Source organism: Trachurus trachurus, assembly GCF_905171665.1.
Source record: "Trachurus trachurus genome assembly, chromosome: 7".
NCBI lineage: Eukaryota > Metazoa > Chordata > Actinopteri > Carangiformes > Carangidae > Trachurus > Trachurus trachurus.
In genome coordinates, this window is record NC_139901.1 from 32,230,366 (window position 1) to 32,245,690 (window position 15,325).

The 15,325-nt window shown below is 41.8% G+C and overlaps 1 protein-coding gene across 3 annotated transcripts in view; it reads left to right on the forward strand.

Moving 5' to 3' along the window:
* Nucleotides 1–9,695, forward strand: part of nfatc2a (nuclear factor of activated T cells 2a) — a gene marked incomplete at its 5' end in the record, with an annotated part of 42,378 nt that extends 32,683 nt beyond the window's left edge. For 2 of the 3 annotated variants that reach the window (XM_083975281.1, XM_083975283.1), the window contains one exon: nt 9,565–9,665. In XM_083975281.1, the coding sequence (XP_083831407.1) occupies nt 9,565–9,626 (62 nt within the window). In that variant the 3' untranslated portion in view covers nt 9,627–9,665. Of the gene's footprint in view, nt 1–9,564 lie in introns of all 3 variants that reach the window. The other variant, XM_083975282.1, reaches the window with a different exon arrangement.
* Between the last annotated feature and the right edge of the window lie 5,630 nt (nt 9,696–15,325).

Sequence of the window (15,325 nt, forward strand, 5' to 3'; positions counted from 1 at the left end):
TGTCAGCCACGACAGCCCCGCAACATCCAGAGACTTGAGGTACTCAGGGCGGATCTCATCCACCCCCGGTGCCTTGCCACTGAGGAGCTTCCGGACTACCTCAGTGACTTCAGCTTGGGTGATGAATGCATCAACCTCTGAATCCTCAGCCTCTGCTTCCTCGACGGAAGGCGTGTCAGTGGGATTGAGGAGATCCTCGAAGTATTCCTTCCACCGTCCGACGATATCCCCAGTCGAGGTCAACAGCTCCCCTCCTCCACTGTAAACAGTGTTGGCGGAGCACTGCTTCCCCCTCCTGAGGCGTCGGATGGTTTGCCAGAATTTCCTCGAGGCCGACCGGTAGTCCTCCTCCATGGCCTCCCCGAACTTTTCCCAGACCCGAGTTTTTGCTTCCGTGACCGCCCGGGCTGCCGTCCGCTTGGCCTGCCGGTACCCGTCAGCTGCCTCGGGAGTCCCCCGAGCTAGCCAGGCTCGGTAGGACTCCTTCTTCAGCTTGACGGCATCCCTTACTTCTGGTGTCCACCACCGGGTTCGGGGATTACCGCCGCGACAGGCGCCGGAGACCTTACGGCCACAGCTCCGGACGGCCGCGTCAACAATGGAAGTGGAGAACATGGTCCATTCAGACTCAATGTCTCCGGCTTCCCTCGGAATCCGGTCAAAGCTCTCCCGGAGGTGGGAGTTGAAGACCTCCCTGACAGGGGATTCTGCCAGACGTTCCCAGCAGACCCTCACGATACGCTTGGGTCTGCCAAGTCTGACCAGCTTCCTCCCCTGCCAGCGGATCCAACTCACCACCAGGTGGTGATCAGTTGACAGCTCAGCCCCTCTCTTCACCCGAGTGTCCAAAACATACGGCCGGAGATCAGATGACACGACTACAAAGTCGATCATTGACCTCCGGCCTAGGGTGTCCTGGTGCCACGTGCACTGATGGACACCCTTATGCCTGAACATGGTGTTTGTTATGGACAAACTGTGACTAGCACAGAAGTCCAATAACAAAACACCGCTCGGGTTCAGATCGGGGAGGCCGTTCCTCCCAATCACACCTCTCCAGGTAACACTGTCGCTGCCCACGTGGGCATTGAAGTCCCCCAGCAGAACGATGGAGTCCCCAGTTGGAGCGCTTTCCAGCACCCGTCCCAGGGCCTCCAGGAAGGCCGGGTACTCTGCACTGCCGTTCGGCCCGTAGGCCGAAACAACAGTGAGAGACCTATCCCCGACCCGAAGGCGCAGGGAAACGACCCTCTCGTTCAGTGGGGAGAACTCCAACACATGGCGGCTGAGCTGGGGGGCTATGAGCAAGCCCACACCAGCTCGCCGCCTCTCACCATGGGCAACTCCAGAGTGGAAGAGAGTCCAGCCTCTCTCAAGGAGTTGGGTTCCAGAGCCCAGGCTGTGCGTGGAGGTGAGCCCGACTATCTCTAGTCGATACCTCTCAGCCTCCCGCACGAGCTCAGGCTCTTTCCCCCCCAGCGAGGTGACATTCCATGTCCCTAAAGCCAGAGTCGTTGTCCGGGGATTGGGTCGCCGGGGCCCCCGCCCACGGCTGCCACCCAAAACACACGGCACCGGCCCCTCATGGTCCTTCCTGCGGGTGGTGGGCCTACTGGAAGGCGGGCCCACGTCGCTCCTTCGGGCTGGGCCCGGCCGGGTCCCGTGGGTGGAGACCCGGCCACCAGGCGCTCGCCTGCGAGCCCCAACCCCAGGCCTGGCTCCAGGGTGGGGCCCCGGTGACGCCGATCCGGGCGACGTGAACGTCCTCGATATTGTTCCACTCATGAGGGGTTTTGGAACCGCTCTTAGTCTGACCCGTCACCTAGGACCTGTTTGCCTTGGGAGACCCTACCAGGGGCATTAAGCCCCGGACAACATAGCTCCCAGGATCATTCGGGTGCTCAAACCCCTCCACCACGGTAAGGTGGCGGTTCAAGGAAATATACAACATTTTATTACTAAAAAAGGGGCGAAATTAGATTTTTTTTTAAGGGCTGGTGACAGTATTTTCTCATTTACAGAGTGATAAAAAGAGATATCCAAAACCCTCCTCTGTAAAAACTTCTCAATCTAATATGTCAACAAAATAAAACAAGAATTTTGAAAGTGGCTTTATCCATTGGTCAGATTTCTGTTCTGGAAATGTATGCAAATTAGCGCATATTTCATTACATATTGCCTCATTTACATATTTAAACATAACATTTGACTAAACTTGTAATACAAAACATATTTGTCTTAATGTGAGTGATAAACTTGGGAAGTTTCGTGGTGATATCTGTTAGTTAAATTTTTTTACCCTATTCACCTGTAGTGTCTCAGCTTAAAATGAAAAGTCTCTTTCATTTCGTCGTTACTCAGGCCTGGTTGGTTGTAATCTCTTCCACACACACACAACCCAGTTTGTTTGGTTTGAGCCGTATTTAATTTTTATTTTTTTTTATTTTTTTGATTCCCATGAATTTAAAAATAAGAAACCTGTAGGAACGTGCCGTACCTTTGGACCTTTAGAGAGGGCAGGAATGTCTGCATGGCATTCACCTGCTCCATGCCTAAGTAACAACACATAGTTTTAGAAGAAAAAACACACAACAAGAAGAATAAAAGAGAAGGAGCGAGCCACTGGCGAAGGCGAAAGCAGAGCGACAGATTTAGTGGGTGTGGAATAAAGCCCAGAGGCAGCGGAGCAGCTGAAATTGTTCCAGCAGGTAGAGATCAGGGAAAGGAGAGATAAAGCACATAGCAACAGCGCCGGTGGACACGCATTAGTCTCAGCTCACTTCCATCACACACACACACACACACATAGACACACATATATACACATACACACACTTAGCATTGTTTAATCTAGTGTTCAACAGTTGGTTCATGTGCATCTACAGTTTTAAAAGGCTGCGATGTTTCTGATCGGATCTCACTGTGACGGTGAATCTGTATGCAAAGTAGAGGTAGGAGCTAAATACTGACACACACTGTTGATAAGCTGCTTTAATACTTTATTATTATATAATCAAGAGATCTGTCTTATTCTATTTTATTCTATTTTTGATTCTTTCTCACTCTTATATCACCTTGATTTACCACTAATGTGCTGAACACGACTAAATGTCATTGTATATTAATCATACGATGACAATGCAGTTTTTTTATTATCTTATCTTATCTTATTGTTAACATGCTAAACACCTTGTAGCGACGCATTGTGTAATAAAGTTGCATTATGTAATATAATACATTTTCACCTCATGATGTAATAATCTGCCACATTTTATAATAAAATTCTTAGGTAATAATAAACATTGCCACATTTTTTAATAAGTTGTTACTGTATATATTGCATTAGAGATCACAAAATGCGAGTGTTGCACTTTTTTACATAGAAAATGTAATAATTTGGTGCATTATTATGTAACGATTTATTACAAAATGCGGCAAAGTTTATTACAAGTTGCGTTCAAGAAGTTTGTGCAGCGTTATTACATAATGTGCACACAGAACTGACTCTGTCACCTGTTGATGCTCCAAATGAAACGTTAAAACAGTTCATTCATTCATTTATTCATTCATTCATTCATGTGAACCAGACTTTGACATCACAATGACACGTTACAGTAAGTGTAGCATCTGAAACTAATGTGAGGTTTTTTAGTAAACGAAGTGGGCGTCGCTCAGAGTGAGTGTGTGTTTGTCACGTCACACACACACACACACACACACACACACACAATGGATATAATGAACAAATAAAGATGCATCGCAATAAATCAAAAAAACATGTAAAAGTTCATGTATTTCAGTCGTTCAGGTCAAATAGTGAAACTGTGACACACAAACTGAAATATTTAAAGTCTTTTTTTCTTTTAATTGTAATGATTATAGCTTATATTTAATGAAAAACCCCAAATCTCAGTATCTCAAAGTTAAAATACAGTGAAAAAGTTCATTATTGTGACCTGATAATGTCACTCTTTAATCAGATAATTAACTTAAAAGCCTTTAAACTGTCTCGTAGTCTGGTTCATGCTGACCTCCATCTTATTCTACTTTATCTACTGATCGTCTGCTGATTTCATAAGTTTGCTCCCCCTCAAAGAAAATAGACGGTCTATAGTTTATTTCAACAGAAAGAGACAGACACCTAGAGGAGTTGTATTTATCATTTATTTCCTTTTTTAACTGGACAATAACAGAGTTAGTGACTGTTTCGCTGTGCGTACGAGTGTGTGTGTGTGTGTGTGTGTGTGTGTGATGATTGATGACACAACACACACACACACAGACACACACCTGTGGTTAGTCTGGTTGTTAGTTGCTCGTCCAGTCGCTCCACTTTCTCTCTGTGGCTTTTTTTTTTTTTTTTTAAACATGCAAATCACTCACTCACGGACGCACAAACAAACAGCAACACAAACACACACATTCCAGGTCACAGCGTGCAGCAGCGACTGAGTGAGTCAGCTACTGTACAAGCTCTCTCTCTCTCTCTCTCTCTCTCGGTAAACAGAGCAGCTGATTGGTCCTCGGGGCCTCGGGGGTTCAGACACTCACCTATTGAAGAGACTGGCCCCAGTGTTCGAGCCTGCGATCGCTGCCAACCCTTCATTAGCCGTCAGTTAAAGCTCCTCTGTGTGTTTCCCCGCTGCGTCTCTCTCAGCTCGTTTTTATGCGACGGCGAGAAGATGAAAGTTTCTTTAAGGCGTTAGGTGTCAGAGGGAATTCCTCCACAGACTAAAATAAACAGGGACGCTGATGTTGTGACGACAGCGCAGCGGCAGCACAGCGAGCGAGCGAGCGCCCGGTTTGGCTTCAGGAGGAGGACGAAGCTGCTGCTGCTGCTGCTGCTGCTGCTGCTGCTGCTGCTCGGGGGTTTTATATATAAAGCAGCTCAGTGTTGTGCAGCCGTTAACTCTTAAAGCTGCCGACATCTGTGAGCGATCAGATCAGCAGGACGACACACACACACACACACACACACACACACACACACAAAGATAGGCCTGTTGGACCCTCACACACACCTCTGATCTCAACACCTCAACTGTCTGCTTACTTAAAGGGACAATGAGGAGGATTTGGTTATAAAAAAGTCTCACGTTAATGTGGATGAATCTACGCTACCCACACTTGTTAATGGCTCCATTTTCGATAAATATATCATTTTGTCTCTATGGTTATTTTGTTATTTTAATTAATGGTGGAAACGCTGGGCGAGCCGACCAGCGCTTTTCCTTACTTTTGGTTTCGCGGACGCTCATGAGAATAACACCGCCGTATTGCCGTTTATGGTCGGGACTACGACGGTAACTGAACCTCTTTGAACCTCTGACTTTAATTCTTGATGAATGAAAACATGAGTCTGTCTTGCGCCGGTCGAAGAATTCTACGGTGCGCGGAGGCTCATAAATGTAGTGTGAAAAGGCTTTGCTTTTCCAAAACCCCTCGTTGTCCCTTTAAACCAGTGCTCCTCAAACTTTTTTTTTACATTAAGGACCCGTAAATTGACACAAATTAGACCACGGATCTCCATTGGACAGAATTTTTTGAAGCAAACACCAGAAATACACAAATATATGTTCTGAGACTGAAGAACGTTACTTTTTTTAGTCAATGTACTTTTAAATTAGGGCCAATGGCGTGAATTTCTGGAAATATTGTGGGACATTTCTGGAAAAAAGTGTTAAAGCAGAAGTAAGCGGAATGTTTGTGTTAATATAAGTCTTAAATAGTTATATCTTCCGACAGCAATCACTTCTATAGAGTGTTTGGTCTGAAACACGGGTCTGTCAGTCACTCTGCTCTGCTCTGAGCCGAGGAGAAAACTTTCCTCGCATCCTACAAGTTTTATCCAATGAGGAGAGAGAACGGCATAAAGGGGCAGTCCTCTCTGTGTGTGCAGCCAAGGGATGCGCGTGAATGTGGTGACGTAGGGACGAGGGCGGGGACTGCTAACTCCATCTGCTGACAGGAAGTTAGACAAAACCACCGGATCGCTTACTTCTGCTTTAAGATTTCTTAAAAAAAAAAAAAAAAGTTAAAAATTTTCTAGAAAAAAGTTGAAAAAATTCTCAAAAAAAGTTTTTAAAAAGAAATCTAGAAAAAGTGGTAAAATTTCTCAAAAAAAGAAATAAAATAAAATAAAATAATTTCTCAACAAAAAAAAAATCTTTAAAATTCTAGAAAAAAGTGGTAACATTTGAAGTAAAAGTTGGGGACCCCCATGAACCCTCTCAAGGACCCCAGGGGGTCCTCGGACCACACTTTGAGAACCACTGCCTTAAAGGGACAGTTCATGTATGAGATTCCTCAGGCCCCGTCCACACGGAAACTGAGCTTCACCACAAAAACGATCTTTTTCTTGTTCGTTTTGAAAAAGTTTACCATAAACACGGCATCGTTTTAACAAGAAATATTGAAAACGACTCTAAACGCTGCAGTATGTCCACCAGGCCCGTGTGTGGCGCTGTAACGCTGCAGTATGTCCACCAGGCCCGTGTGTGGCGCTGTAACGCTGCAGTACGTCCACCAGGGTTGTGTAATTCCTACACAATGTACCTTTAACGGGAGAGATTCAGACATTTTATTTAGAGATGGGACTTGTTGTATCGGTGGTAAATTAGTTGAGGCCGGTTCACAGCCGTTTATCTCCTGTATTACACAACATCTAGTCACACCTGCTCTGTCCTGGTATAAAGGCATGACACAACCCCCCAAAAAACTGAACTATCCCTTTAATCATTTCAGTTTTACCTAATTACAGAAATAACACGAGATGTTTGCTGTTGTTTTTAAGTTTTTCACACCTGTGGACTGTTGGTGTTGCATGAAAACACTGTGACTCTGCTGCAGACAGTGTGGTGAGTCTGTTATCTGATCAGATGCTGTGTGTGTGTGTGTGTGTGTGTGTGTGTGTGTGTGTGAGTGTGAGGCAGCGTCCAATTTCATTTTACGTGTGTTTTTTAATAGTTGCACCACCGTTATGTAAATCAAAGCTTTAAATAGAAGCTGAAGAAGAAAGTCCCTCTGTAGCAGAACAGACTGTTGTATTGTTGACTGAACCGACTCATTCATTCACACACATTTTATATTAATTTGTTCATCATATTATTTAATGTTAAAGAAAACTAGATTTTCCACATTTTAATTGTTCATTTATCTAATTTTGCATCCCTTAAAGGGATAGTTCAACATTTTAGTCAAATCGTCCCATTGCCATAATCCCTATAGTCATAGCAGTAGGTTTGTTACCTTTAATTGTCGGTGCAAGCTGTTTTTAGAACGGCGGAGCAGAGCCGTGAGCTGCTCAGAGCCACGCTACGGAGGCTCATTATGGGATTTCTTGGTTTCCCTCATCAAACTCATCAAATACACAATCCAACAACTCCACAACACAACGCTCTGGTGGACAAGTTGTGAGCTGCACATTCACCACGCTATGAGATAATAACACAACGTTACCACACAGAGTTGTTTTAGAGGGAAATTCATGCAAAACCACTGATGCACGTTGCCTTCAGGGACAGTTTTTCATCAAGCAGTCTCTGAATTTACCTCTAAAACAACTCTGTCTGGTAACGTTGTGTTATTATCTCATAGCGTGGTGAATGTGCAGGTCACAATTTGTCCACCAGAGCGTTGTGGAGTTGTTGGATTGTGTATTTGATGAGGAAAACCAAGAAATCCCATAATGAGCCTCCGTAGCGTAGCTCTGAGCAGCTTGCAGCTCTGCTCCACCGTTCTAAAAATAGCTTGCACCGACAATTAAAGGTAACGAACCTACTGCTATGACTATAGGGATTATGGCAATGGGCCAATTTGCCAAAATGTTGAACTATCCCTTTAACTCTGCTCCATGTTCCCCGTAACCCGTAATCTCTTGTTGATGACAGATAAGACTACACAGATATACACATGGTAACATGGTAGATGATAAATAACCTTATCCACCGCTCCATGGATTGATTTCTCACCGGCTTCTTCATTGTTAAAAACAAATGCACATGGAGGAGAGGAGGGTTAGAGACACAGGTGTCTAATCCTGCTCTCTGATTGGCCGCTGTAGCTGTCAATCAAAATCCCTCCTCCAAGCCCCTCCCCCCTCCCAACCAGAGACTGTTTATTTAGTGCTGAACAATCAGACTCCACCATGTCTTTTCAACTGTATTTAAAGTGTCCAATCCCATCCCAGTGTGTGTGTGTGTGTGTGTGTGTGTGTGTGTGTGTTTCCGTGTTTCCCATCACTATGGTTACAGACTCTCAGACAGGTTTGCAGGCAAAGAGCTTTTTTGGCCGAGTGTGAAATCCTCCTCCTGTTGTCGCGTATCTGGACGGATGACATGTCGCACATAGCTGGGATTCCTGAGCTACCTGTCGGCACTCCAACATCTCACTCTGTGTGTGTGTGTGTGTGTGTGTGTGTGTGTGTGTGTGTGTGTGTGTGTGTGTGTGTGTGTGTGTGTGTGTGTGTGTGTGTGTGTAGCTGCACTTCCCTCCACACTGTGCCGCTGCTCAGATGTCAGACAGACGTTTATTTTCTCAGACACTCGACTCAAACGCTGCAGAGCTGCACACACACAAACAACGAGCAGCTGGAGGAAAAGAAACGCCAACTTCACAAACCACAAATCTAAAAAACTTTAATTTTATTCAGTTTCATCCCCGCCCACGTCACCCTCACCCTCGCCCGCTCCCGCTTCGCTCGCCACCACCGCCGCCGTCGTTGTCGCTTTGCTTCTATTTTTAGAAACATGACACTGTGAAAGTTTCCATTTCAACACCCTTCCTCTTCTGTTGATATGTGTGTGTGTGTCTGTGTGTGTGTGTCTGTGTGAGTGTGTGTGTGTGAGTGTGTGTGTGTGCACAAACTTGTAGTGATCTGTGCAACAGGAAGTGTCGTCTCACATCTGCACCTCTAGTGGCGACTCAGCGTTACTGCAGCCTCCAAGTCGGACCATGATGCATTTCTGTCCATAGTGATATATATATGTGTATATATATATATATATATATATATATATATATATATATATATATATATATATATATATATATATAATTTCCTTACAGCCACTTTTACATCAGTAGTATTTGTCTTAGTAGACAAACAGTCAGCACAGTTTTGTTTATCTATATAGATATATATGTAAAATTAAATCAGAAAAACAAAATTTAGAATAATCAAATAATCATAATCACTCAAACAAACAGAAAAAACATCAATAACATCAATATATCAAAAATAAAACTACACATAAATAGACTTAATCAGCTCATACATGTCTTTACCAAGCACCTCTGGGATTTTATGCTTTTATTTTGGTAAAAGAGTGAAGGGAGACAGGATGCACTGCAAAAACTCAATAGTCAAAACAAATCTCATTCTACTTACTGTAAAATAAGACTCGTCACATAAAAAGTAGCTTGTTTCTAGACACTTTTTACTTTTTTTAAATATTCTTGGTAAGATTTTGAGTTTTTGCAGTGTAAAGATCTTCTGATTATTTATTAAATGGTCCTTTCTTGTCTTTATCTAACGAGTCGTTTCTCTTGTCTTTGCTTTTACAGTGAATGAGATCATCAGGAAGGACCTGACGGGCGTCCAGCCGGCCAGAGGAGGGCAGACATAAGAGAGAGAGACGGTCACCATGGCAACAGAAGCCCCGCCCACCTCGCCATCCCACCCTCCACCCCCCCCCCCCTCCTCCTCTCCCCCCTCCCCCACACCGCCACACACAGAAACAAACAGCGACACATCATCATCAGACTTCCAGTGACACGATGCACTTCCTCTTTTCAGGCCGGTGTGTGTTTGTGTTTGTGACATGAAACACACACACACACGGAGCAGGTGACACACACACCAGGCCGTCGGTGCCTTATCCTCTTTTATTTTATTTCTTAACAACTGAAGAAAAACCATAAAAATAAATAAAATCCTCACTCAGCAATAAAAACCAAAATCGATTTCAGGTTCAAACGACCAAAAATGAAAAAAGAAAAAAGAATCGCCCCCAAAAAAGTTTGTGATTATTTTACTTTTGTTTAATTCTTGTTGCACAAAGTGTGTGTATGTTGTGTGTGTGTCTGTCTGTGTGTGTGTATGTGTGTGTGTGTGTGTGTGTGTGTGGTTGTGTGTGTGTGCTGATCATCTCATTTTCGGTGCGTTTCTTTCTAATGGAAGTGAAACCACCTCTGCCTTATTATTATTATATTATTATAATTATTATTATCACCATTTATACAAAGGAACTGTTGTGACGCCTCCTGATATGCACTGTTTTCCACACCAGGGGGTTTTAAATAAATGTTATTATGTTTTATATATTAATATTGAGTCATGTGAATAATGCAACTTTTTTTTTTTTATATTCGTAAACTATATATTATTATTATTTAGCAGCCTGTGATGCAGCAGTTTTTATTTACTCTCAGATTTTAAGGTGTTTTCTTTTCTTTTTTTTCCAAAAATCAATCAAAAAACTGTTTCTGTCTCATTTGTGGATTGTAAAAAACCAAAAAATCTTCTTTACACAACATATCCAAAGCGTATACTGTGTGTATTATGTGTGTTTGTGTGTTTTTACCTATAATGACAATCAGTATACTCAAAGCTATAAGTGCCTGTCTATGCAGCAGCTTCTTTTACTTCCTGTCGATTACAGATGTGCTAACACAGCTGGCTTTGTTGGATGAAGGAAAAAAAGAAAAGAAAAGACAAGAAAAGAAGCAGTTGTCTTTGTTTAAATACATATTATTTTTGTAACACGGTCACATTTCACTGAGTGAATTGGAGAACCTGAAAAAAGCCTTTAAAGTGCCTTTAACACGACTGTAGAGACAAAACTAACTTAACGATGCAACACGATAGAAGTAAAAACATACGACTGAATCTCAATGTTTCATAATTATTTTTTACGGAAATATTTGATAATAAGATGATTATATTAGTTAATAAGAGCTAATACTGATCCATTGATCCATGAGGTTTTTCATTGAGCCAGTTACAGCACAAGTGCATTTGACATTTCTTGAATGTAAATCTATATGAAATAGTTTTGTTTTTTTCCCCCTTTTTCTGTAAATAGTAGATATGAAGTGTGTTTTTTGTTTAAGTAGGTTAAAATACAAAGTCTGTTCTGTATCTTTTATCTGTTTATAATTAGTTATCATTATATCTCATCTGTTTTTATTCTCATGTCAAAGTTTCTGAAGGGAATTATGATGCGTTACCTTAAAAACTACGTACGTTTGCTTTTAATAGGTTATATTTTTTGTTAATGCGCTTCATGTTACTATTGTTATTTTTACAAACCTGACAGAAGTCTCTGGTATAATGAAAAGGTTATTAATTAATACTGAGTTATTTTATTATTATGTGTCGTTGTCGTCGTCGTGTATTTGTTCCGTTGTGAGTCTTCGTGAGTGTTTTCGTGCAAATTTTTTTGTATCCTTCAAAAGTAGAAATAAATAATAACCATATTCATCCAGAGTGTCGGTGAATCGGCTCATTGATTGACACACACACACACACACACACACACATACACACACACAGATTATGGGAGAGGAAAGTTATAAGAATCCGTCGACTCGGAGCAGACAGACAGTGACTCATCAAACGCTGCCCAGGGAGACGCAGTGTGTTTGTTTTTACTTTTTTTAAAATTTTTCATGTGTTTATTTTTTAAATACACCATAAAAATATTCAGAACCTGGTGATGTTGCCGTGGTGACACATGGCCGCCCGCACGTGACCGCTGGACCCTGACCAAGCCGGACAGTGTGTTTACACTGCAAAAACTCAAAATCTTTCCAAGAATATTTGTCTTATTTCTTGTCAAAATGTCTCATTTCTAGTCAAAACTAACCTCTTTCCACTTAAAATAAGACTCATCACCTAAAAATATACTTGTTTTTAGATAATTTTCACTTGTTTCAAACAAATGTTCACTTGAAATAAGTAGAAAAGTCTGCCAGTGTTTTGTGCTTGTAATAAGGAAGAAAAACTTGCTCCACTATCAGATTTTTCTACTTATTTCAAGTGAAAATCTGCTTGAAAGAAGTAAAAAAGTGTCTGAAAACAAGCTACTTTTTTTTTTTTAAGTATATTTTTTTGGCCATGGAAAGGGGGAAGCAGAGAGAGGGGGAATGACATGCAGGAACGGCCCCCAAACAAGCTACTTTTTATGTGATGTTTCTGTATAATGAGATTTGTTTTGACTAGAAATGACATTTTGATAAGACAAATATTCTTGGTAAGATATTTGAGTTTTTGCAGTGTAGGTGTGAAGGAGGAACTCCATTCCAAAACAAAGGACCTCTATTGGACATATTAAACACTGCAAAAACTCTTACCAAGAATATTTGTCTTATTTCTAGTCAAAACTAATCTCATTCTACTTAAAATAAGACTCATCACATTTTGAAAGTAGCTTGTTTTTAGACACTTTTTACCTCTTTCAAGCAGATTTTCACTTCAAATAAGTAGAAAAATCTGATAGTGGAGCAAGTTTTTCTTTCTTATTACATACAAAAACAGATTTTTCTACTTATTGCAATTGAAAATTAGTTTGAAACAAGTGAAAATGATCTAAAAACAAGTAAATTTTTAGGTGATGAGTCTTATTTAAAGTGGAAAGAGATTAGTTTTGACTAGAAATTAGACATTTTGACAAGAAATAAGACAAATATTCTTGGAAAGATTTTCAGTTTTTGCAGTGAACTGATGGTGTGATGTGCAGGTAAAGGGTAAATGCACACAGTTTTTAATTTATTTTTTTTATTTTTTTTAAATCCCTCAAATAACAAATAACAACAAGAAGACGAAGTAGAAGAAGAAGGGACCTCACAAGCCCGGAGGCTGCAGTTGCCACGGCGACGGCTTGTTTGGCCAGTCGGGAAAGGGCCTCTGTGAATGAACCCTGTGTTCAGGAAGTCTGTAGTTATGACATCATCGCTGGTAAAAAAAAAAAAAAAAAAGCAAAAAAAAAGAAGCAGAGAGAAGGAGCACGTGGGCCGCGGCCGCTCAGACTGATCTGCCACCGTGACTCATCGACCTTTAGCGAAGCCGATGGTGTAATGAGTTAGGACTGTAACTGTGTGTGTGTGTGTGTGTGTGTGTGTGTGTGTGTGTGTGTGTGTGTGTGTGTGTGTGTGTGTGTGAAATCCAACAAGAATGAAATACATGATGAGCTTGGCATTTCATTCAGCTTCACTGTTTCTGTGTTTGCTCAAAAACAAGGAAAGAAAGAATGAAAAAAAAAAAAAAAAAAGAGAGAGTGACTGATGACTCATGTTGTCGACCCCAGAAGGGCATCGAGCTGAAGTCATCGTCGTCGTCGCAACGGAAACAAATTCAATCCAGATTTTCTTTTTTCTTTTTAAAGAAAAGAAGCTGCATGGAGTCACTTTTATTCCATCAATCAGGAGCGTCGTCATGGCGTACACATGTCACAGGGAGAAGTCTATTCATGGAGCCAAACCGGGTATTTTTGGTATTTTTTTCCTGCAAATTGTAAACGAAGCGAGACAAACATAATCATGGTGTTATTTTTTTTTTTGCTTGTTACCATATTAACCAACTCATGGAAATCCACCACCAGACCAGACCAGACCAAACCAGACCAGACCTCTCTGGAAGTTGTTTGGCCTGCAGGATGTCAGAGAACTCATGTTTATAATGCAGATTAATAAATAAATGTATTACAAATCTCTCTGTCTCTGTCTGACTTTGGTTTCTGTGATGTAATTCAATAAGTTCCAGATAATTCAAATAGTTTTATCTCCTAAAAAGAATTTAACCAGCTGGTGGTAAACCTCTAAAAACCTGCGGGGAAGTTAATTAGCGATCGTTTTCTCCCCCGGGATGACGACGGCTGTTTACATTAAAGGGATACTTCCAACATTTTGGTAAATTGGCCCATTGCCATAATCCCTATAGTCATAGCAGTAGGTTCGTTACCTTTAATCGTCGGTGCAAGATATTTTTAGAACGGCGGAGCAGAGCCATGAGCTGCTCAGAGCTACGCTACGGAGGCTCATTATGGGATTTCTTGGTTTCAATACACAATCCAACAACTCCACAACGCTCTGGTGGACAAGTTGTGACCTGCACATTCACCACGCTATGAGATAATAACACAACGTTACCAGACAGAGTTGTTTTAGAGGGAAATTCAGAGACTGCTTGATGAAAAACTGTCCCTGAAGGCAACACGCATCAGTGGTTTTGCATGAATTTCCCTCTAAAACAACTCTGTCTGGTAACGTTGTGTTATTATCTCATAGCGTGGTGAATGTGCAGGTCACAACTTGTCCACCAGAGCGTTGTGGAGTTGTTGGATTGTGTATTTGATGAGTTTGATGAGGAAAACCAAGAAATCCCATGAGCCTCCGTAGCGTAGCTCTGAGCAGCTCACGGCTCTGCTCCGCCGTTCTAAAAATAGTTTGCACCGACAATTAAAGGTAACGAACCTACTGCTATGACTATAGGGATTATGGCAATGGGCCAATTTGCCAAAAATGTTGAACTATCCCTTTAAGATGTTCTTCTGACCCAGTCTTCTACACGACATCACAGTTTGTTTGGACCTTGTTTCTTCTAACCTGTCAGAGCTCTGAATGATCAGTGTGTTTTGTTTGAAGTGCCTTAAAGTTAAAGGACAATTCCGAGCAAATTCAACTCAGGGTTGTATTTTCCTAACATTTTAGGTCTAAAAGTTCAGAGTTTAATTTTCTGAGGGGGGGGGAGAGAAATGTCAAAATCATTTCAAAGATTCTGTGTTTCAACATCAGTGACTCATTTATTGTGTAAAACTGGCACTGCTCTCCTGCAGGTCAGAAGGTCATCGCTACATACACTAGAAATATACAGCCTGACTGTTGTTAATAGTGTAAAACAATTTATATATTGGATCAAATTACTTATTCAAACGATTCCCCCTCAAAAAAAAGGTAAAAACTGCGTGTTTATTTGTCCAATTAGACGACTGGACCTCAGATTGTGTTTGGTATTTGTCTCTAGCTTTTTTTTTTTTTTTCAGTTTCTGTACTTTTAAAATGTGAATATTTCAAAAAATCAAGGGCGTTGAGAGAGGGTGACGGGGTCGTGTGCAGGGCAACAACATAACGAGCTGTTTGTTTGTGTGGAATAAATGTGACATTGTGCGTTTACAGACACTCCTTAAAAAAAAAAAAAGCATCGTTTCCTGAGACGTGAGTCAGTTTCCTGCAGGCTTCAGGTGCGTGAACGCTGCTGCTGCTGCACAGAGAAGAAAGACGGACGAAATCTGAAGAGCAGCGATGAAGTGATGAATGAACGTTACTG